The 25650-nt window shown below is 38.2% G+C and overlaps 1 protein-coding gene across 1 annotated transcript in view; it reads left to right on the top strand.

The window, feature by feature from the left end:
• The window catches only part of NSMCE2 (NSE2 (MMS21) homolog, SMC5-SMC6 complex SUMO ligase), a 126236-nt gene that overhangs the window by 44251 nt on the left and 56335 nt on the right, over window positions 1–25650 (top strand). The window contains 1 exon segment of the mRNA XM_068181289.1: window positions 16380–16533. Coding sequence (XP_068037390.1) covers window positions 16380–16533 — 154 coding nt within the window.

Raw genomic sequence — 25650 nt, 5'->3', positions numbered from 1 at the left:
CGTCTCTGGGATTTCTTTTAAACTCCCTGCAATCCATTCTACATATTAAGTGCATTGCTTCTGGTTTTGTGCCCTGATGGCAGGGCTCCTTGTTGGTAGTGTTCCCTAAGGAGCACCATCTCCTGTCGATGAATAGGAAGCTGATGGAGGTTAACTCTATCCCTGGTGAGACTCCCTCCTGGCAGGGAGCTCCCTGCTGCTGGTGACTTCCTGCCCAGTTTGTTTGCCTTGTGATCACATCACACATTGCTTCCTCTTACTCTGCTGTTCAAAACACGGGTTGGAAGATGGATGTGAGTTAGTTGTGCTGGTTCAGGTCAAGAACTAGAATTCCTAGTTTCAGGGTAGGCAGATTAGGGCAGTTTATCCAGGATTTAGTTTTATGTGCTTTTCACAACAACCATTCAGTAAAGTAAATATATGTTGTTATTTTGTTCTGTAAAGTATTTTTAGTAAATCCTCAATGCCTCTTTTATTGAATGACTAATACATTTTGGTACATCTGAATTACATCTATACTGAGTCATTTAATTTTTTAATGGCATATTTAAATGTTTAAGTCTCTACAAAAATTAAATACTGTAAAAGACTAACATTTTGTTCTTGAAGTTTGTGCCTGTATCACCACAAGCCTCTGCTGAGGGGAAGAACTCCTGTGACCTGTAAATGAACAGGATGCTGTATTGCAGAAACGTTTTGGGAAAGCATACATGAGCCAGTATTTCTTTGCACAGCCAAAATTTTGGTGTTTTTTTTTTTTTTTTCCAAATCAGTTCTTCATCTGCTTGCTGTGTAATGTTGCATTTAACATTTCACAAGAGGTGGTTGCAGTCTTAGTTTTTCCTAACTCAGTGTTCACCCAACATTTCTAAAATTTTCCCTCATCTCAGACTATATTTACTTCACATTTTGAAACTCAGGCTTTGTTCATGGGGGAGGTTTTGCCAGTAACAGAATTAAAATAATTATATCAGTGTTCTCTGCAGTCTTGCTTTTCTCGTAAGTGTTTGTGTTTTTTTCTTTGGTGTTTTTTTTTTTTTTTTTTTTTTTTTTTTTTTTTTTGTTTTTGTTTTTGTTTTTGTTTTTGTTTTTTTGTTTTTTTGTAGGATCTTCCTTTATTTTGATTTTTTAAATTCTCATAGAGGACATGTGAGCTGAAGTAAAAAAGATCTTCAAGTTTCATACTGCTATAACTGTAAAACAAATGTACACATGCATTGCTTTCCTTGAATTATTTTGTCATGTGCACTACTTCTTGAAGTACTTTTTCCCTAGTCTGATGTCTTTCTCTCATCAGTTTACAATACCCTTATATTCCTTGAATAAATGCCTGTTTTGCCAGGCTCTCCTTATTTTGAAACACCTTGCAAGCTTTCACTTGTGCATCATTATGCTGGATTTGTAATCTGTGTTTCTCCTGATGTGTGGTTGATACCGTGTCTTTGCTTTTGTGCCAGCTCCATCATTTACTCTGTGAGCTCTTTAGGGCAGAGAGCTGCTCATCACCCCGTGTGCTTGCTGCAGCTCATACCATATTTTTAGACACCAAGGAGTGATCATCAATCATTGTGAAATATCAATATCCTTTTATTCAGCTATCTATAAATACTGCTTGAGGCTTCTCATCACCTTCTTCAAGCAAGGAATCAAAGCTGAGAACCACAGAAAAATTTGGTTTTATACTTGCATAACGGGGTTTTATGGTGAGAAAGGGTTTGAAAAAGATCACCTGCCACCACCAAAGAAAAAAAACACCTAGTTTTCACCACTGAGAGAGAGAGAGCTGAGACTGTATAGGAGAAGAATGGGAGATATTTGTAGTGGCAATTCTGAAATGAAAATAACTTTCAGCTCTGTAAATATTTTTATGTAAAATACAGAGAGCAGGATTTTCAAAAGTGCTTACATGATGTAAGAAACAAAATGAGAAACTGAATCCATGGTTGAATGGTTAGGCAATAACCTGGGATGTGGGAGAGTCAGGTTCAAATACTTGCTGCAATTATCTTTTAATTAGTTATACAAAGTGGAACAACTTCAAACAGGAGAGATCGAGATGTCTTACCCCTGAATACCCAATAGCCTATGGGCTAGGACAACTAATATGGGATGAGCAGAGATTTGAAAACGGGTCACTCACCTTGCTGATGACTGTTTCAACCACCGAGATATTAAATCTGATAGTATGTGGATTTCTCTCATCATTGTTTATGAGGAAGGATTTGTCTGGCTTAAGCAACTGACTGAAGGAAAGGGTTTGTGGAGGAGGCACCCACTGCCATTAGAGCAGTAAAACTCCTTGTCTCTTAGACAGTCTGCTTTGATAGCTGGCTTTTGTGATTCCTATTTTTTGACACTGACTTTCTCCATCTATTTTATACAAGGTTTGAATGTCTAATTTAGGGAGAGGATTTCTTTGGATAGCCAGATCTCTAAAGCTTCAGTACTACAGTTTGCATCTTTGCTACAGCATAGTCTTTTTGTACATTTAGTTAGTTGTCTGTGACAAAGTAGGGAGTTACAATAGTGTGACAGACCAAACAGAAGGATGCAAAGGAGTTTAAGCACGGCTGACATATTAAATAGCAGACATAAAGACATTATATATTGTAAAAATGTATTTACTGCTAAAGGAGGAAACCATACTAATATTCTAATTACACCATCTTGAGACTGATAATTATCTGTGCAGGATTTCATGAGTCTGCATCCATTTGATTTGTCCTAATTCAGAGCCTTGTCATCCTCATCTGCAGTCTCTTGCCCAGATGGAGCATGGAAATCGACACAAGCGTTCCTAATATGCAAATAGAGATCTGCAATTCCACTTCAAAGTGGCAGCTTCTGAAGTGGGAGTTTTAATTATTCCATTTTGAGTTAGTGACTCTGCAAAAGAGGTTTTTTTTTTCTTCTGCCAGTGAGTTGAGTGTTCTTTTTTTTTTTTTTTTCCCATATTTGTTACCCAGGTTTGCAGTAGGCATGTCGTATTCTGTCATGCAAACAATGAAATAGCTGACCAGTTAATGATGCATTTGTTTACAGATTGCAATCCATAACTTCCTCAGGGAGTTGTTTGTCCTGTTCTTCTCGGGTTCTTTTGCATGTAGTATTTTATATAACAAGATGAGATTCCTCATTGCTTGGAATTATGTCATGAACTTGACAAACAAGGTCATGTATCAACTGCCCTGTATTTTTCAGAAGTGATCTGTGTCTCCTGTCAAAATAAAATCCCTTGAACAAGGTGATGGGCTGCTGAGGTTGGGGAAGAAGAGAAATTCATGAAGCAATAAATGTTATAATCACTCTATATGGCATAGCAGAAGACAAAAACTAAAGGGAATGGGATTGTCCCCCTGCACTGGTGAGGCCACACCTCAAGTACTGTGTCCAGTTCTAGGTCCTGCAGTTCAGGAAGGACATTGAGGTGCTGGAGCCAGTGACAGGGGAGCTGGTGAAGGGTCTGGAGAGTAAGTCATATGAAGAGTGGCTGAGGGAGCTGGGAATGTTTAGCCTGGAGAAAAGGAGGCTCAGAGGTGACCTTACTATTCTCTACAACTCTCTGAAAACAGGCCGTAGCCAGGTGGGAGTTGACCTCTTCTCATAGGCAACCAAAGACAGGACAAGAGGACATGGCCTCAAACTGCACCAGGGGAGGTTCAGTTTGAATATTAGGAAGAATTTCTTCACTGAATGGTTGGTTAAGCCTTGGAACAGGCTGCTCAGGGAGGTGGTGGAGTCATCATCCCTGGAAGTGTTCAAGAAACAGCAGGATGTGGCACTTAGTGCCATAACTAGTTGACATGGTGATTGTCAGGAGTTGGACTTGATCTTGGAGGTCTTTTCCAACCTTAATGATTCTATGATGGGAGTTGATAATAGTTATACTACAGGCATTGACCAAAATACAAAGTGATTGGCTGAGATGTAGCTGAAATTTAATCTGATTGCAAAAAGCTACTGAGTAGAATCAGATCAAGTATTTTACTGTGACATGTACTCATAAGGAAGATTCCTGTTGAAGTGTGAGATGCAATTACAAGTTTAATTACTTACACTGAGTTATACTGTTCCACTTTGGATGGTGTATTTTCACTTTATAATGAGGTGAACTTAAGGAGGTCACTGACAGTGAGGAAACTGTGCAGTAGAAGCACTCAGAGCAAAATAATCCTAGGTACCAGTGGGTGCACTTGGGAGGGAAAGCATTACAAGACCCCGTGAGGAGGTCAGTGTAAACCACTGCTCTTGCAAGACTGCTGACCCCTGTGTGCAGGGGAGGCAACCTGCATCTGTGTCTGCTCCCTAAATCCTTTGCCAGTGACTCAGTAGGTGTTCAGTGAGAATGTAATATATAAAAGGAAGAATGGAGGCATCCCATAATTAGGGCTAGTAATAAGACAGGAATCAGTTTAGCGTGTGATATACAGTGAGTCAGAGAAACGAAGGAAAAGCAAGTTTGATAGGGTTATAAGAAGGAAAGTGTAGTACTAAAAACTGTGATGAATGGTGATGAGATGAGCGTCAAAAGAATCTGAAAAGGGAAAGCAAAGTTATATGAGAAAGAGGAAGAACCAGTTCAAAACCTAAATATAAGAAGGCTGTAAATTCAGGAAGATGTAGGGAGAAGTTCAAATGGCAGGAGAGGTGTTACCAAGAGAGTTGGCTGGCATAGGGCTTGTACTAGCAGCCTGAAAGAACTTGGGGGACAAATATGATAGCATTGCAGAAACTGAGGAATAAGAAAAAAAAAATCTGTCGATTGAATTTAAAAATAACAGAAAGAAAATACCTGCAGGCACAGAGTAATAAGTTTAGAAGACAATTACTTTTTTATGTTTTTAAATCTTATGATAAATGACAGTTTCTAATCATGGACAGCATAAAATTTCTGTGATTATGAGGCAGCATAATGAGAATGTTTTTGATAGTCAAAAAAGTACTGATTTTTTTCTTCCAATATTATGTCCAAACTTGCAGTGGTGTGGCTTCCTGTGTCAGTAAGTTCTTGGAGAGAAATAAGATTTCTACTCTTAACACCTTTACATGTCAGCCAAATCAATATTAAGAAAAGTGTATTTAAATTTGAGGCTAAGTTTTAAAATTTATTTTGCTTATACAAACAGCACTTTAACAGTGTATCTGAAGAGTACTTCATTTAGGAATTGTTCTGGTTTGTGCTCCTGTTTTTCCTATTGTCCTGCAGACTCTCAGGCAGAACTGTTTCCTTCAGCCTTCCAACTGCAGGTGAGGACTCTCTTTTTTTCCTGTTTCTTCTCACCCTGCTGCCACATTTTGAAGACATGAGTAAATTGCTACTGCAGTCACACAGTCTCATTTACAGATATTCTTATTTTAAATATGAAATATTTAGCAATTAATGTTGGATTTTAATTACTTCCAACAACAAAATCAAGGGCTTGTGTGTAATGGGGGAGCCTATACATGCTGGAGAGCTGGAATATGATTTCATTTCTAGTCATAACTTTAAACCTGGATTGACAATTTGCATTTAACTTTTTAAAAAGACATTGCGTATGAATTGCAAGAGAGTTGCAAAACAAATATCCCTGAATTTTTAAAAACTCTTCTTGTGTGCTTCCTATTCTAGAGTCAGCTACCAGATTTCATCCAGTGCACTGTACAGTTAGGTATTGCTGTTGCTACTATTGTGCTTAATTGCAGTTTCTTACACAGCTCACAGCTTTTCAGGTTTCCTTTACTGTGAAGATTTTGAAGCAAAGTGGATTTGAGCTAAGATGCAGATACTGATGTAACGACCTATAGCAAAAAAACTGTTCAGGTTTTGTCAAAGTTTTGAAGACCCAGTTTTGGGAGGCTCGGTACAAAAGGGATGTGCTGGAATCAGGAAGTTGGGCTGAGTCATGCAGGACACACAGCTGGCACAGAAACAATCAGTTGTGAAAGCATTTGTTGGCGTCATAATAAAGGAAAATGATGTAAACCAAGGAGTTTGAATAGGATTTAAAGATGCATTCCCAAATGTATGTTAGGAGCTTTCCTACAGTAGGAGGACCAGGGGAGAGAGAGTGTAAATGCATTTGTTTTGAAAATCAAACAGGTAGAGTGACAGAGACTGGCATCGTCAGTTATCTGATGGCACAAATCAGCCTCTTGATACTGCAATAGATAACAGGAAAGGTGTGGATAGACTCCAAGGATTTTAGAAGGTCAGTGGGAAGGATGCATTGGGTGGTTATGTAAACAAGATTAATCCAGGCTGTTACACAGCACACCTTCTCTTTGCAAAATCTGGTATCTACAGAGGAACAGCAACATTATCTAGCATACGAGGAGCAAAGGCTAAATTGAAATGCTCATTTTCTGATCCAGTTCTTTTTCTGAAGCTGAATTACAAAGATGGACCTATAAGCAAAGAGGAGGAAAAGAATTGCAGTTGAAAACATCCTTTTCTGTCTGCCTGCAGGGAACCTGTTAACATTAGGGAATGGGGATATCCTGTTACACCTATGTAGCAGAAAGGGTATGTTACCATTTCAGAGTGTGCAGTGCAAGGGAAAATAATCACTTGAGCATGTACTAGGAGAGAGCATAGTGTTTGGCAAGACAAGGGAAGAAGCACAAGCTGTCACCCAGAACTGGTAAATCAAGAAGGATAAGACTCGAAGTAAGGCATGGGATTTAGTGGCTAATAACTCCATTGAGGGCTGTCCCAATAGGAAGTTAGATAAGTAAACATCACTAATATGGATGGAAGAATGTGGTATGTAGAAAGGCTCAAAGGAGAGACTTGTCTCCCTGGCATTTGCAGTAAAATGCAAAATAAAAGGCAATTCTGCCACCAAGCACAGACTGGGACAAGTGAGGTATTTGTACCCACTGAGTATAAGTAAGGTTGGTATTCCCAGTTTATAGAGAAATTGGGAGGCTTAGTACAGTTGCACTCATTGGATTTTTTGCTTGTTTTGCTTAGTGCAGTCCTGTGCTATCACAGAATTCACTGTGCTGTGTTAAAGGTGGAGCTCACTCCGATGGAATTATTGCCACCTGATCTGCATATTAATAAAGATATATTAATTTGATGGGTCTAGGCTTCAAGTTTCAACCAGGATTTGTGTTTTTCAACTAATGTCCATTTGAATGAAGCATGAGTCTGTACTTAAGATACCTTATTGCTGTTTCTCAAAAATATAAAGACTACATTTACTCCTAATGAAAAATGATGAAATTACTCACAGTGCTGTTTTGGAGAGTATGAAGAAGAAATGCTGTCAGGGCTGAAGAACTTTTTGAGGACAAGAATTTCATCAGATGAATGAAAAAAAAAGACCCAAGAGGGGTAAAAATTGAAAAAGCTTGCCTGACTTTCACAGGAGGAAAAGAATATTTGGAAAGAATGTTTCCAAAGAATATGGAAAACATCCCTCTGGAGAAACAAGAGATTTTAACAATGGTTGCTGTGTGAAAGTCTTTGAAGGACAAGTCACACTTTGTATTTGTATGGGAATAAGCTACACAGCTGGCATAAATCAGTGTTTTATAGGAGCTTTTGAAGATAACACTGAACTGTATTTGTTTTAGGATTTAGCCCTTTATTTCCATACTGTAGAAAACATAGATTTTAGTGATCTTAGTCAAACAAGCAGAGCCATACAAGAGTAAACAGGTTGTTAATCCGAAATCACCTTAAGGCCTTCTTCTGCTCCCACTGAAATCAATGTCTAAATTCCCATCAGTTTGAGTGGGATATTAAAGAAAGAAAAATAGCTCTAATATCCATGTTAATGTATTTGCTAAATATGAGAATTAATCAGCAGCTTGGTAAACTGGTTCAGCAGCCTGATGCATTTGCTGAATCAACCTTGCCAAAACAGATGCACCATCTGCCTCACAGTTTCTAAAACACTGTTAAAACAAAGCAATATTTTTAAAAGAATAAAATTGTAGGTTAGTTTTGCTGTTACATGCCTTCTTCTGTGCTCAGGCAGAACTACTTACTGCAAAATGCTATGTATCTCTAGTGCACCAAAATTAATTTTCATGTAAACTCTATTTATGGCAGAACTTTTAGGTAGGAGGAGAAGATAGCCTTGCTCCTTCACCATGTCTTGAACCATATTATGTATGAATTACAAGAGGGTTGCAAGACAAATATCCCTGAATTTTTAAAAACTCTTCTTGTGTGCTTCCTGTTCTAGAGTCAGCTACCAGATTTCATCAAGTCCACTTTACAGTTAGGTATTGCTATTGCTACTATTGTGCTTAATTGCAGTTTTCTCACACTGTTCACAGTTTTTCAGGTGTCCTTTATTGTGGAGAGTATGAAGCAAGGTGGCTTTGAACTAAGATGCAGATGCTAATGCCAACTGTGTAGCTTATTTCCAAAGCAAAGTTTTTGCTTTGTCATATTCGTACTTCATATATAGAATAAAACATACAGAAAACAAGATGAAGACAGACTTCTGTTTTGTTGAAGTCATTAAGAATATTTAGTCCAACCCTTACAGCAAAATTTCAGACTTTCAGAAATGCTGAAAAGATTGAGGTGCTAAATATCCATGAGCTTTCTTCAGTTTGGTACCTTGGGAAAACCACACCTTTAATATTCACATTTACTGCTGTTTTTGTGAGCCATTTTTACGTTACTGGTAACAGGTAGTTTTAATCTTGGTATTTCAGTAAGATCCCCTTTTGTTGCTTATTTTTACCCCTTTGCACTTTGAAAAACATTGCACAAAGGGTCTCGGGGAGAAACAAAAGGGTGTTCACCATCTTCTCTACCACAGTCAGTAACTGGGGTAAATACAAATGGGTTGATTTTTTCTGTTAAAATGTGTGTGGAGCATTTTGCTTGAGGTGAAACTTCTAATATATGGTAACCCCAAGAGATGCTGTTCAGACTGTAAACTTTGCAAGCACACAGGCAGTTTTGTTTCTTCACCTGGTGCTCATTGACATTAATCCCACCCTATATATATGGTTCCTTTCTAAACAGGAGACAGGAAGCAACCAGGGTGGCCAAAGTCCATTAATAGCCTTGCTGAAATGACTGTCGAGTGCCAGGAGTTGAGAGAGTTTGCTTGGATACACCCCAATATACCTGGAAGCAGTGTGTACCTCTCACTGCTTACTTTCTTTTTAAGGGTTGAACGTGTGCAGCTGTGTTTAAAGTAGCGGAAGGAAACTGTGGAAGGTACAGGCAATTTTTTTATGGGGACACCCTAGCTACAACCACTTCATTGATGTGCTGTTTTGGAACCATGGCAACCCTGCCTCATCTTCATACTGTTACATTAGCAGAGTTTTGGGATATTTGAATCGTGCTGACAGTGATTTTCTGTTGTGCTGGCCTGGTTTATTAAGGCAGTATGTGTCATAAGTGTGGGTCAGCCCTTACAAATCTGCCTCTCTTGGTATTTCACAATAGTCTGCAAAGGTGTTGCTCAACTGGAGTCCCAGCCCTGAAGCCATGATGTACAGAGGTGTTGAATCTCCTGAATCAGATGTGGGCCCTTAGGCAATCCTGGCTGCAGCTGAGCTGTGTTCCTGCTGCAGCTCCTGCTGCTGAATGATGATACACTTTTTGACTGTCCTTGCAGTTGTTTCCAAGCGCAATGTTTTATTTGTACATCAACAAATGATCTGATATTTGCTAAGGGTTTGTATCTAACCATTGAAGAATAATAAATGACTGTTTAGGTTGAGCTGAAATTTTGCAGCCTGATTCAGTTACAGTGGTGACTCACAGTGGGTTCTCACATGATTCACAAAGTGTATGGGTGACTCAACCCACAAATTTACTTAGCTCCCATGTTATTTTCCCTCTCAGTGAAAAAAAAAATTGGTTATAATAAATAATCACAGCAAACTTTGACTTACCCTGAGGTAAAATAAATATGTGAGTTGAAAAGCTGCATATTTGTAATAATAAATAATTTAGTGAGGTAAGGATGAAATAATAGGATGTAGGAATTGTTAAAAAAGAAAGAAAGGTGACATGCATTTCTGTTGGCTTTTGTTGCATAGCAGAGATAAATAAAGGAAGAATAGTTACTTTCTCTAAGATATGAGATGCTCAAAGAGGCTGTTTTGACATTCTTACTGTTATTTTCAGCCAATTCTTGGCATTTGTTCTCTGAAATAAGCAGATTTGGATATGTCCGTGTCTGGTTCAGACATTTTAAAGTTTTGTAAGTTCAGAAAATGTGAGGTTCCCAGCTTCTGAACTGGCTCTTTGTAGGATGCAGTAGGCTGGCACACCTGTTCCTGAAGGACCTGAAGTTGGCTGTCTGAAAAATCGATTGAGTTCCTTCACAAAATCAAATTCACAGAGGTAAGAAATTCAGTCCCAGCAGGAACTATAAGAAGTTTTTCTTCAAAAGATGGAGCTGCTGTCAATGTTTAGTAACCACATGCAGAGGCACATGGCTGTAGTGTAAATTCAGTCTAAATTACTCTGAGTTTTGAGTTAGGTGGAAACATCAGCATATCCTTTTTTGTGCTGTCCCAAAAGAATATAAATATCTAAATAACTGCATACCTCTGAACTTTATAGCACTGAGTGACTAATCACCCTCCCTTTCATAAACGAAACAACAAAGAATCTGGAAAATGAAGAAATTCTGCCCTTTTAGCTGACTTGGTCTTTTAAAACTTCATTAGCAAGCAGGAATGTTTCTGTACCTCACAAAAATCAAATGTCAATAATATCCATAAATTAAACTTCAGAAGTCCATATTTTGCAGGAATTAAATTACAGGGAACAAATAATGCATGATTTGAAAGACTCTGGTGAGAATTCTGGATTCTATGAAAAGACAATTATTTTGTAAATTTTATCACAGATTCGAGGAAACTGCAACATAGTTCAGGTATGGCAAGAAATTTCTGAGAAATAAAGTGGATGGTACTGGCAAGTATCCAAATACCAGGGACATAAAAGATAGCCCTGAGAAAGAGTATCTTGGAACAGTGACAGGATAAAAATATGCTGCTAAAGGACTTCTATGCTAGAGAGAGAAGAACAAAAAGGCTAAAAAATAGCCATGCTGTGTCACATGCTGAACCACTGCAATGCAAAGACCGGTGGAGCATTTCTGTGACAGGCAGAATGCTGTTCTTTTATCACAAGGTTTGCCAAGCAGCCAAGCTGTTTCAGGCCTCTTTATAGAGAGTGAACCAAATGCACATGTTAATTTGAACTTTCCCTCAGCTAAAGGAGAAGGTAAAAGGATGGCTTTGTGCTCAAAGCACAGAACTGGGATTTATTTATTCTGGGTTCTGCCGCAGTCTCCTTGTGCAACCTTAGGCCAAGTTATTAATCTCCGAATGCCACAGCCTCTCCATTTGTGAAATACATGGTACATATCACAATGGGTATTTGAGGCTAAATTCTTTAATGTTTGTGAAGTGTTTTGGGACTGGGCAGGACGATTATTAAATGCTGCAGTGCAGCATGCAGGGTTATGCTAATTAGTACCTTTTTAGACACTGATCCCTTACTGTATGGAGACTAATACCGCAAACTGGTCCAATTTTAGTTTATGATACCTTTGACCTTACTCGTTCTGAGATTGGTTTGGAAAAGAATAATTTATTTTTGACTTGGTGGTTATGGTAATTGATGAAATAAAAATTTCCCAGACTGTCCTTTGGAATACCCTGCATTTACTCTTGCCTTAGGCTCTGCAAGCTAGCCTTTCAAAAAGCCTGATTTTTGGAGGCATAGTTTTAACAGTTTAGGCATAGAATAGACACCCTCCCAGTGGAAGAATCCATGAGAGGAAGGTGTATCCTTACAGACAGATATTGGCAGAAGAAGTCATGAAGTGGCTCATTCCATAAGCACTGCCTGTCAAACACAGAAACCCTTTTGCACATATCGCTCTGACCAGGTGGTGTGGTGTGAGGCCATGAGTGAAGGCATCTTTTGATAGTGAAACTACAGCTACGTTTTCCTAAACAATTATGTGTTTAGCCTTTGCAAATGTGTTTTCTTATCAGGACTGTTGGTAGATAATGTATGTATATGTATGTTATATATAACATGTCTGTTTTCCTTATTGCTGAGCCCCCATGTAAAAACCCATGTGGTTCTTTGCTGGTATGGCACAGCAGATGCTTTTGCATTTTCTATTGCTGTAAACAAGATGTTGTGACTGATACTTCTTTTCACCATATGTCCTGAACACTCCTAGTTCATCGTTAAGTGTAATTTCCAGGATGCTTTGTAGGGTGTGTATGCCTCCACCCCATTTCAAAATCAATGTAGCTCTCAATGGATTGACTAATGACTGCAAGGTGTTACTTAGCATGCTGGTTTTGGCTGACAGTGCTGCTAAATGAACAGTCGTTTGCTTAATGTGTCTTTCATGGTTCTCATGTGAAGTAACTTATTCTGAGGAATTGAACATGTCAATGACTTCAGGTCTGCTGGTAAGCTTTTATCTGACATGCTGCTGAGACCAAGAAGAAGCATGACCCCAACTTGGTACCCTGAACACTGATAATTTTGCCTTGTGTCTTTAGCCATACCCTATGTTTTTATTGCCCTCAGACATTTTGTTATGCTGATCTTATCATTCCTGCATCCATCAAGAATTTGCAGAGTAGGAGTGGGTGGGTGGCAAGAGCTAAAGAAAACTGTAATGAACCTGTAAAGGTGTTGTGCTGATGCAGTGTATAAGATGTTGTAATTCTGTCCCACTGGGAGGATCTAGGGGAGATCCTCACAGATCTCCCAAATGATAGGACATTTTCTTTCGTTTTCATTTATGTTGTTGTGTAGACCATTTTCTAGCCCTCTCTTAGGCATAGGATATGCAGCACTGAAATTGCTTGTGCACAGCAAAATGTATTTGCTTGTTATTATAGTGGGTGGACATGCCTTATTATTTCCCTGTGATGTGTTGACCTTCCAGAAGGTCTACCTGGCATTTCAGTAATAGCACGTGTGTGGTAGAGTACTGAGTGTGGTCAGGAATGGTGTCTCTACTAATCATTTTAATGAAAGCAATCATGTGGAAGTGAACAGAAACTGAATTTAAATTGTAAACATGAAAGAAGTTAAACTACAAGAAAGTGCATTCTTTGAGCATCTCTCACATCTGATTCTAGGTTTCTCTATGAGGTGGTTGTCTGAGCCTTTGTCTTATGTGCTGCATTGCTGGGCTGTCCTCACAGTCTGGTAATGTATTGCTATTGGAATAGAGCTGGTGTGAATGATTTTTTTTTCTCTCTATAGCTGGTGGAGTTGTTCATGTCACCCTTAGCAAATAGCAGGCTAGCTCTTACTTTAATAGACCTATGGCAGCAAGCTGTGTGATTAGTTAGGTGCTGAGGGAGAGTTTTATGTAAGCATTCTCTTGAGGTTAGTGAGATGGCTTCATGCAAATTTTTGTAGCTCCACAGCGGCACAGACAAAGTTTATTCGTGTGCATATCATAGAATCATAAGAGTATCCTGAACTAGAAAAGAGACACAAAGGTCATTGAGTCCGGCTCCTGGCCCTGCACAGGACACTCCCAAGAATCCCACCATGTGTCTGAGAGCGTAGTTCAAATGCTTCTTGAACTCCGTCAGGTTCAGTGCTGTGACCACTTCCCTGGGAGCCTGTTCCGGTGCCTGGCTAGCCTCTGAGTGAAGAACCTTTTCCTAATACCCAACCTAAATCCCCCTGACACAGCTTTATGCTCTTCCTTTGGGTCCTGTTGCTGGCCACCAAAAAGCAGAGGTCGGTACTTGCCCCTCCCCTTCCCCTTGTGAGGAAGTTGCAGACTGCAATGAGCTTCTCCCATTAGTCTCCTCTTCTCTGGGCTGACCTCAGCCATTTCTCATACAGCTCCTCCTCTAAGCTGTTTATCATCTTTGTGGCCCCCCTCTGGGTGCTCGCTAACAGACTTACATCTTTCTTACATTGTGGTGCCCAAAACTGCACAAAGCACTTGAGGTGAGGTAGCACCAGCACAGAGTGATGTAATGCACCTTCTCAAACGTGTCCTTTTTGGTAGCATAATGCTGTAAGTTACAGTTCCTTCCTTTTTTTCTGCTCATATGTATAAAGTCTTTTAATTCTGGAAGTTGGAGTTGAGAACCACTGTTTGAACTAACATTGGCTGTGCCCTTCTTTTCACCTCTCAGTCTGAGGGTATGATTGAAGATGTTATGTTGATGCGTATCTGCACTCAAATCTTCCATGAGTCAAGAAGAAGATAAAGAGATCCTGATGTAACTCTATCAATGTGTAATGTGGTCTCTGTGGAGAGGAAAAGATTATTGACATTGTCTTTACTGCTGAGGGATGCCTGTGATGAATGTCCACATAATTTATTTTACTCTTGGTGTCAGTATCAGCAACTTAGAAGCACTTCAGGGTTATTTTTAGTATACACAGCTGGATCTTCTATATGGGATCTGGCCATAGTGCTCTCATTTGTCATGAGGGCAGATCTTAGTGTTGGGTTGTTATTTGGACTATTGTTGTGTGTTCTACATGTTACTTTTATGTTAAAGAGAGAATGTCGGTAAAGTCAGTGTGATGTTGCAGAAAGGAATATGTTTGCACTACATGAGTCCAGATCAAAGCATTTTTTTATAACACCTTGCATTTTAAATGGATTTTGATTTAGTAAGTGCCTTTTTGTTCTTGCATACGCTTGATAGCCAAGTTTCTTTTCCAGCTGAGTACTGAACAATGCTGGTTGGGGTTGTGATAGGCCTTCTGTTGCAGCAGGGTGCTGTGATGCTGGCACAGGCAAACCATTTGAGTGTGAATGATTGTTCTTGCTGCACGGGGCACAGGATGCTCTGTTTTCCTTTGTTCCTTTGGTCAGGTTTCATGGGATAAAGACTCTACATTCCTGCCTGGCTCCTGCAGCAGTCTGAGCATCTCTGATGACGTGCTGTGGATCTTTCATAGTCACTGTGCTCCTTTGGTACCAAAGTATTACTGAGTCTTTCCTATTTTCAGCTGGATGTTGTGGTAGGTGGTCTTTTATCTCCAGGTGTCTTTGAAAACTTCATGCTATCACCTGGCAGTGCATGTTTTTTTCTTATTTTTCTTCTTGCCACAACTTGTGTCTGCTGAAAGTAAATGTGCCAAACTGGCTTTGCTCTTGGAAGAAGTAATAGTTCTATGGATTATTTTGCTTTGCTTAAGTGATAGTAAAGGTGGGTTTTTTTTCATTTTATGTATCTGCTAAGTCCATTTTTATGTGAACATTTATTTATTTGACTCCTGAAACAAAATATATTCTGTAGGATTTCCAAGGTCTTTGTAAACTTTTAAACTTGTAAATTATTTTATGAAATCGACTGGGGTTTTTTTTGGTTTTTTTTTTTTCAGTAGGCTCCTTTTTTTCCTGTTTTTCACAATGAATGGTGTCATGGTCTGGTGAAGGGCAGATTTTAGTATGTGTGGTAGGGGAAGAGTGGCTCAGCAGAAATGGTGCTTGTCTCCATTTTTTTCAGATTATTTTGACATGATTTCAGGATAGAAGTGGCATTTTTCTAGTTCAGAAAATGCTTAGCATTCAGAATTTGACTGATGTCCACCTGCTTTCTGACTTGGTGCTGTTGCTGATCCTCATTGTACAGCACAGTCCCTAAACTAGTTCTCATGAACTGTCAATTTTACACTTCCCTAGAATTTAATGTTGCCTTGAGAAACAGAAATCTCCAGTTATTGGTTTTAGGGGGTTCCCAGAGTGCTTGTTGCATTCTTAGAATACCTTAATGTTGTCTATGTGATGACTTCCCTTTTCTGGGTATTTATTCTTCAGATCATTCCAGGTGTATTTGCTGTAAGTACGTGCTTTTCAAGAAACTGTGTTTTTGCCTGCTTGTGTGGCTTAATGCTTCTTGTTCACACAGCACAAATAAATTGAGGTGGTTTCCTTTCACATTAGCTGTACTGTTCTTGCTGGTGTTATCACACTAATCTTGCATGTAGATTGTAGGCTTCTGTAAACCTGATTCTGAAGTGATGAGAGAGTGGAGGTTTTTGCAAAACTCTTAAAAGTTATTTCAGATTTTCTCTTATCTTCTTGTTTTCTGAACAGAGTTGTATACTTTGGTTTCATTCTCATTAAGTGTTATGCTGGCTCCTGTTAACATGTTTACCTTCACCACTTACAGAGGTAAATTTGACTGCAAGGTTCAGTTTTCCCTTTTGCTACTGTGAGAAGTACCCAGAAAATGAGTTAAATGACACTGAGAAGCTAATAGCTACATTTCATACTTACTTTTACTGAAATTAATTACTTGGAGGTTATGGCTTCAGAGCAGGAAGCCTAACTGTAGTCAAAAGAAACTGAGATTATGCTAATGAAATTTTGCTTGATGTCTTTTGCTTTGTATTAAAATGTGTCATAATACATTCTATTTCTTCTTCCCTACAGGTAAAACGAGAAAAACCAGAAAACTTACCAGATTTAGGAAACCTGGCACAAGAAAAATTCCTTGAAATGGAGAGCATGAACAGTGACTCAGATTTACTAGGGAATGAAAAATATATGTATTTTAAGGATCAACTTAAGGAGATGAAAAAACAATGTAAGTCTGATTTTTTAAAAATCATTCTTTGAATGCTAAACAGTAAAATCTGACTAACTGCCCTGAAATATAGAATTGCCACTTATGGCTCAAACTGATACGAGTATTCTTAAAAACTTACTTAAATTGATATCTGTGTAGAAAAAAGCCAGCGTAATTACCTTGGTAGTTTTATTTAGACTCCCACAGCTCCTGCCATGTTTGAACACAAATATCATGAAAAACACACTTTTTTGTAAGGTGGGCTTTTTCATTTGAAGACCTTTCACATTTATTTCTTAATTGATAGGATCTCCTAAAAGGATTAGGTAAGCTGTTTTCATTTGTCACTTAAACAAATTGCTCTTGTTTCACAACATAGGATGTGTTGCAACACTAAGAAGACCTTTGCTTTAATCGTAGAACTGTATTGTTGGAAAATGCTTAGTGTACGTGTTCTCAGGTTTACAGCTTCTGTGCACCCACCGTACAACACTGCAGATTACTAAAATCTGTTTTTTTAAAAATCCATGGAATTTTTTCAAGTGTTAAAATTTTAGGTTATTTGTGTGTAAATTACCAGAAAAATTGAAGAGTAAACAGTTTGGTTATTTATGCAACACAACAAAATTTGTCTACTTTTATTGCCCCACACATATAGCAGTCATTAAAATATCTCTCTGATTACTGCTGCTGGGAAAGTTCATGAGCTCTGACACTATTTGTGTTGCTCTTCCCCAGTCATGATTATGTTCTGAAATCATATTATTCTGCTTGCTGTCCCTTGACCCCTGTACCTATTCCCTCCCATCCTACATTTTGGTTTCAACATAAACTGGTATCGCAGGAACTTCAGGAGTCATAGATTAATGATTTATACCATTGGAAAATTATATTCTGGGTGCTCTCCTTTCGCTCTCCTTGAATTCTGGATGTTTTTGGAGCCCTATCCAAAACCCAAAGAAACCAGTGGAAAGAATTTTCTCACTGGACTTTGGATTACTTCCCTATAGAGATTTATAGGACATGCTTGACAAGGTGAATTTCACATCTGGTATCTCAAGACTCCCTAGGATTAGAGCTTGAAGGCTTAGTATATTTGTTTCCCATCTTTATGCATTTCAGCACTAATCTCTTGAGTTTAATAGAGCTCTTGGCACTACTTTAAGAATGAACATACGAAGTTGCAGACCACAAAACAGTGTAATTTTCACTCCCTACATTACCATAAAATTACTGCTGCCCCATCATTATGTTGTAATTTCTCATTTCCAGGTGTTTGTAACTAAGAAGATAAAAATCTTGATAACTGACTTTGGATTTACTTTCTACCTTGTAATTGCCTGAGGAAGGGTTGTGTGCTCTGGTGATACATTCAGTTCAAGCTATGGGATTAAGTTCTAACTGGCCAACCTGTTGAAAAACAAACCCAAATTAAATAAACACAATAGAAAATATTATTTAAAAACTATGAGGACATCATTCTGCTGCTGCTGCCTGAAATCCAGATTTGTTTTATTAAACATTTCACTTGCAATACCAGCAGAGCTGAAGATTAATAAAATCTGTAAAAGATATTACTAGTTTCCATAGGCTGGTAATTTACCTTAAAACATACTATATGTACATGTGGTTTTGGTGGGGTTGTTTTGTCAGAAGGAATTATGGTCATTCTGTTAAATCTTCAGCATTCATCCTTAAGCCAGATTATCTGTGTATTCTTTACCTTCTTCTGTATGAGCCGTGATTTCAAAAGCATGAGTCCTACAATTCTGGCCTCATCTTAACAGCACATTATAATGTGTCTGCAAATTTTGGGACACACTTCAAAACTGCTGGATGTGAGTTACATGTATTAATAACTTCATCAACAAGTACTGGTTATTATTTTGTTTTCAACTATTAGCCTTACCAGTTGCAACTTAGTTCACAATTCCTGGCTTTTTTCAAGAGCACATACACCGTTGAGGTTGAGTTTTTAGCTTTTTTTCTGGAATTCGGTTTTATTGCTCAATTAGATAAAACATAAAAACTTCTGCCAGGTTTTCTCAGACGGGCTTGTTTGGTTTTTTTTTTTTTGTTTGTTTTTTTGTTTTTTGTTTTTTTTTCTTCCAATCTTTTCTATCTCAAAGGAACAGACAGGGTAGATACTAAAATGATTTGCCTTCTAGGATGAGTTACCATTAATGATTGTTTATCTTTTATGCAAAGTTTGACATTTGTATTCTAGAACAGCTGAACAATTAAATATTGTATTCTCACATTGTCTTGCTACTTAGAAATTAACTGAGATTTGAAGGAGAAAAACATTCTCAACACAGTTTTTAGGTATGGTGCAAAGTATGAAGCAGTTAAATACAACCTTATTTTAACAGAAAATTAAGCTAATATATTTTCTCTTTTGATATTTGCTGCCACCATGATGAAAGGAAGCTGCATGGTTGTTCCCTGTCCCCTGACAGGTGACAGGCAGTGCCATAGGTAGCTCCAATACTCGGGGAGGAGAACGGTGCTGTATCACCTTCAGCTTGTCTTCCCTTGGCAGTTCTGTGGGAAGGAGACCTTCTTAGCATTGAACTTCAGCAGCAGCCAAGATGCAGAAATTAAACTGGGCAAGTACATCTCTGTGGCAGTAAGGATGAGATCATGCCTCAGAGCAGTTTCTGTTCTGCTCATCATTCAGACAGTTTTCAGACATTTTCTCTAAATCTGTGAGCCTTTATTATGCAGCTACTTTAGCTGGAGTTTGTGAAGTGATGAAAAGTCTTCACCTCTGATATGTGTCAAAACACTGTCAGACAGGTTTTATGTGAACAGCGAGTGATTTTTCTGAAGTCTGCTTTCAGAACTATCTTAGTTTCCTAAATTCCCACTTCTTATTTTTATTGGAAAACAGTTTCATTTTTCTACTCAAACCTTCTTAGACTGTAAGTAGTAGGAAAGAGTGTTGGTTGATTTTTCCTTTTTTTAACCATTTCTTGTACCTCCAAGTGCCTATGTTATTTTTTCCAAATAACTGAGTACTTGGAGGAGTATTCACTAAATCTGGTAATACCCGAAAGTTCAAAATGATTGCATGTGTGGTAAGGAAATTGTTTTGTGTCCTTACCACCACATGACTGATGCTGTCCTTAGACATAAGGGTCCTAGATCTGCAAAGTACTTAGTGATCTCCTTTTGATTAAGTGAAATGCTCAAGCAAGTTGCATAAATTAAATTTTATGAGTAGATCCTTTGAAATGAGTGAGATTGCTGGCATGTTTCACTTCCTTATTGGAGCATGACCACAGTACAGAGCCTTGCAGGAGTGAGCCCATAGGAGCTAAACCTTGAAGGAATTGTAACTTTGCATTTTGTGTCTTCTGTAAGTTTAAAATCCCACCTTCTGTTTGAAGTTGTATTACTGAGTCTTTTTATTTCGTGCCAGAATATATCTATACATATATTTATACACATACATATACACATATCAAAGGCATCTATCTTCTGGCAGAAAGTATGAGAAATTTTGTCTTCACAGAATGAAACTAAGATCTGTCTTTATTCTCCATGTAGCAGTTTAAATGTATGATACTCTATATGGAGAGCTAATCAGAAGGTATAATCTCTTCTCCTGTGACCCTAGCTGCCACTACTGTATTTGCTGAAGGTTATTTAGTGTCACGTTTGGTGCACAAAGGATGACAGATCTCATAGCCCTTCTGTAGCAGCTGATAACGTGCACTTTGGAATCCTTGATAACTGCGGGTTCTGCAAACACACAACAGATGCGTGCTTCAGCAGTGATTTTGTGGAAAATGATAAGATTTGAGTGAATGACAATATTGCCGCTTATGCCAAACAGTTTAAGGACTGGATTTGGCAAATGTAGGAAAGATTTTAAATTTTTTTTCATGGGGGACAAATAATTTTGAGACTCAATAGTAGTTTAGGCAAGTTTTTGTCACAGGAAGCCAGTCACTGTAATGTAGTTTGGAAAATAGGTACATTGCAGTTGTAAGGATCTTTCTTGCATTCTCCACTGAATTAAAAAAAAGTGTCTGAGTCTTTAAAAGGAAAAAGTATGTATCATTTTGCTAGTATGGATTTATAGTCATTATCAATAAGCAAATATTTTGAAAGGAGAAGATTTAAAATTTAATGTTCAAGTAGGTGCCATATGCCCTGTTGATATGTGTATTTTAAGCTATACATATGCTGAGAAATAAGGGTGTGAAAAAATGTTTTTTTAGATACAGTTTGGGATAGAAAAAATGTCACTATGAAAGAAGTTATCTTTAAATTTTAAAAACAGTCTATCACAGATTCCAGGAAAGACTAAGGTCTTTGATTTGCTTTTAGTAGGATAAGAAAACAAGCTGCAGCAAGACATTGTGTATTATATTGCTTGATGAGTTTCATCCAATTAATCCTCACAACATCACATTGAGGTAGGCAAGTTAGTTTTACTTCTTACCACACAGCAGTGGTGAAATTTGAGGAAATAGTTGAAGTTACTTGTATGAACTCACATAACTGATTTGCAGATCTGTGTTTCTCTTCAGTTGTAGTTTACTTCTTAGTTGGCCTATTTTCATCCCTATACTTAGCTCTGATGGCAGAAAATCAGATGTAAAGTAGTGTTAGTGTATTTTTCCTTATATTTTCAATGTAAAAAATATTTTAAAATCCCCTTATTGACTAATTATGAGAAAACAACTTCAGCACAGGAGTTGAAAATTCCAGCTGAAAGTGGGATTGGTGTTATGACAGTTCAGTGATATGTGTGGGATATGCACTTTTCATTTACGTAAAATCCCTTACAGACAGACCCTTGACTAGTAAAGAAATGAAAGAGGATCCAGCACTTGAGAAGTTCATTTGAAGTTTAGGAGTCTGTGGTTTAGGTCTTTGCTTTTTTACCTTCTTGTTGTGTCAGATCGAGTCATTTAGTTTCAGAACAGATCACTGGGAGTTAGGTCCCTAAAAACTCTGTGGGTCTGGACCTTGCACCCATGTCTGGAATTCATTTCTGGGTGTATTGTTTTTGTGGACTGTGCAAGAAGAGACCTGGGCTGGCTCATATCCCTGCTGCTCTGGACTGGTAGCCTGTGGAGCAAAGCAGCCATGTCCAATTGAGTGCAAAACATTCCATTGTCCCGCTTCTCTAGTGTCACTAGAGCATCATTATTATGTTTTTGTGATTTTTTTTTGAGTTCAAAGAACTGTAGATAATGACCTAAGTATGTTTTAGTGTGCCAGAGTAATGTTTTCATGGCATGACGGTGAGGGGGAATCCTGCAGCCCCAGAGGAGTGAAATGAGTATGTGAAGAGGCATTAGTGAGTGAGAGCTGACCTCTGGGTAGGGCATAAGGACTATCCTGAGAAGAGAAACTTGGCATGTCTTTTCCCTTTGGGACTGTCCTGTCTGGCTATTTCCTGGGAGGAACTAGTTGATTTCCTCAGGAGTGAGCTAGCCCCACTTGTAGTTTTGAAGGATTAAGAGATGAGGGCCTGATAATGGAATTAGTTAAAACTACTCTTTTTCACAGTTTCTGGAAAGATCAGCTAGAGAAACAAACTAGATAAATGGGATGCTCACACAGTATAACAATGGGAGCTGTAATGGTACCGAAGAACAAATCCAGAGTGCAGAATTACCATCACAGCTACTGTCCTTGCTAGTTTGTGAGGACCAGAATGAATGCAATCATCAGAAGTTTCCTTCTGCAATCTGGAATTACTTTTCCAGGGTAAAAATTAGTGCTTTTTTTTTTTTTTTTTTTTTTTTTCTGATAATGCAGAAGCTTGCAATTGTGGTGGTTTCTTTGATGAAATGATTGCCTTTCTAATGCAATTGATCGGAATAAGAAGTTTCTTGCTTTGGCATTTAGAGCTCTGACATGTAATTCAGAGTTAAAATGAAAGAGGAATCAACCCACTCCCCTCCAACAACTCTTCTCCATTATGAGTAACCTGGGGTATGAGAGACCTGAGTTTCAGCCTTGGTGATTTAAAGTCAGAACTTGACTGACCCTGGATCTTCTAAGTGATTGACCTGTAACTCTGGAATCAGTCCCCCTCTCTCTCTGTCCACAGTGTATTTATATATCAAAATGGCAACAACTGCAGAAGGAAATAGTGAATCACTGACTTTTTTAGCCCTATAGTAAAGCATTCAGCTCAGGGAGGACATATCTATACGAGAAAGAGCATCCGATGTAGGTCTCTCCTGTTATAAATATCTGCCCTTCTAATCAGCAGATGCTTGAGGATAAGATCTTCTTATCTCTTTCTATGTCTGTCATCTAATCTATACATGTATTTTTTAAAGATCTACATTTCATTCCATTGCAAAAGTCTTTCCAGGATGTAATTCTTGATTTTATATCAGCCTGGCTTTCAGGTCAGCACCGAGTCTATAAAATTTAGAAAGGAAACAGTGTTACATGGAAATAATTTTTTATTATTATTATACAGTTAGGGATAATACTTAGGTTAATTTATTGTTACTGCTATGGGATAATTCTCTCTTAACTGAGCACATTGATGCTACCAGCATGGCATTTTTACTGTTCATATGAATATATAGGTCAGGAAGGGAGCTTCTAGATGCTGCTTCTATTCCCTTGATGTTGCATTTAATCACAATATCTAACAAAATGCCATCTTGAAACATGTTAATTTTTTCTTTGTTGTTTCTCTTGGAAGGATGATGAAAAACCTTAGGACTTGCTCAGATGGTGAGAAATTTCAAGCAAAATAAGTCTGTGACCAAGTTTTTGCTCATTGTTCCTGTTCCAGCACTGTACCCTGGCTTATAGAGATGCTCTCCCTTAATGGAGTTTAGTTCAATTCAGTCAGTTCCTGCATTTCCTGACTCTATGGTAGTCCAGTTATGCAACATGGAAACTTATAAAATCTCATGTCTTGTGACCATACTTGAACTCATCAGAAATATTTTATAAACTTCAGATGAGTAAGAAGCATAGGGATAGGTATTGAACCTTGACTGTATCTAAAATTCAGAAATGTTAAATAGATGTATTATACCCAATGGGAAATTTGCTTTCTGATAATAAATCACCAGTGATTTCACTTAGAGTTTTTATTCACTTCTTTCCTGGTATAGTAATGCATACTATTTTGCAAATCTGAGCAGTGAAAATACAAGGAGTGCCTCTGACAGCTAAGTACAATTTTACTTGCCATTATATCTGTTGCCCGCTATTCAGAAAGATTTAAAAGTCAGATGATACAGGTATTCCAATCTTTTTCCATGAGCTTACAGTATAAATTTTAAGTGTGATCACAAGAAAACAGGTGGAGAACAGTCCAAGGAGAAAAAAATCAAAGAAAGAGGAAAGGGAAAACACCTCAGTGTTAAAAATTTTTAATGAGATGCTCTCATTTTGAAGTTAGTATATTGAGGAGGAAGGAGAAAAATAAAGCTTAGTGGAGCTTTAAAATTAGAGAACTTTGTTTTATTTACTCTTTTTTTTTCTGTTAGTTGAATATTTATCTGGAAGGACAGTAGTTTTTTTCACTCTTTCTATATGTTAATTTCAGTCATTTATATGGTGGAGCTTTGTGCCATCAGTATGCATGAGGATCAGTGGAAATACTAATTCAAGTAGAACTCTACTACTCCAAGTAATGCATTTGTATTGACTGCTGGGACAAAACACACTTGAGGAGAAACAGGCAAGTAGTTCTGAGATAATGCTGACTAAATATAATCCATCAGTGCATATCACACTGCATGGTAACTTCAGAATACTCTAGTTTAGAGAAAGTAAAACTCTTGGTGTTTTATGGGTCCTGAAACTATTTGCCATGTGGCTCTTTGGTGTGTCCTTCAGAAGTGTGGCAGGTTGTGGTAGACCTTGCTTTGGTAGGTGCCAGTGTAGGTCTGAAATCAGTGGAATTTTGCTTTCCCTGATCTATACTTGCAACATATAATAACATATAAAATAGTAGTATACAGCAAGATTAATAAACATATCAGATGTTCATGTGCATTGGCTGCTTACTGTAATTTTTGATAACCACATTATTTCATTTCCCTCTTAAACTCACAGTAGAGCATGGTTTCTTTCCAACTTGAATTTCATGCCATTAATATACTGGAGATCATCTTCACACTCCCCCAAATCTGTTAGATGTTGAGCTGAAATGGAGGAATAAAGCTAGAGAAGCACTAAAGGACTGCAACACCCATCTTTCAGATCTGTGGGCCTCAGACTGGGTGCCAGAGCCTAGAGTTACGTGTCTTGGCTCCCAGGAGGAGAGCTATGGCACACCTGCTTGAACAGCTCTGTTCAGTGACAAGTCTGTTCCGTCAGCACAGAGTGCTTTACATCTGTATGTCAATCACAGTGTTGCATAAGTTGACTAAAAATGTGCCAACTTTAAAGCAACACAAGGGTAATGAATCTCTTTTACTGTGAGACTGAGCACCTGTGCTTGTATTATGTGTCTGGAGAGGAAATGGACCATGGCTCTAATCTGTAGATTTAGGAATTCTGGGCTCTCAAATGATTACTGATGTTATCGGGGAGCTGAAGTGCTAATTCTATGTACTGTTTCTCAGGGCTAACCTAAGGGATGTTGCTTTCAATCTCCATTAGCACAAAGTCAAATAAATCAAACACTTAAACAGGCTTGGAGCATTCAGATGTTTTGTCCCATCTGAGGAGTGGTTGAAGTTGTCACCTTTCAGCAGTTATTAGCTCTGATTTCAGACATAGCATCTGACTTTACAAGTGTGGATAGGTTTATCGTGTCTTATAATCTCAAATGTGGATGTAGATTTGTGTTACCAGACTTGCAGTGAGTGATTTTAGGATTAAAGACAAGTTGCTTAACAGGTATTCCAACAGGTACTAAAAATACCTGTTGAGGGAGAGAAGCAGTTAATGGAGTGAGGGTGAGAGTGTTTATGTTTTATACCATAGCCTTGTGACTACAGCAGCTTCCCAGGAAGTGATGCCAATAAATTCACAAATAAGCACCTGAAAAAAGCCCTTATGAGGAAGATGACATGTTTGACTCCTCTCTGGATCCTACCCTGACTGGATTACTGGAGACTGGACGATACCAGGAAAACATTGCTGTTGGCTTTCCCTGCCTCATGCCCTCTGTAGCAATTTTCATTA

Source organism: Anomalospiza imberbis, chromosome 1 (genome assembly GCF_031753505.1).
Source record: "Anomalospiza imberbis isolate Cuckoo-Finch-1a 21T00152 chromosome 1, ASM3175350v1, whole genome shotgun sequence".
NCBI classification, from domain to species: Eukaryota; Metazoa; Chordata; class Aves; order Passeriformes; family Viduidae; genus Anomalospiza; species Anomalospiza imberbis.
Note: the sequence above shows the minus strand (reverse complement) of the source record. Positions and strands in the feature narration are given on the sequence as shown.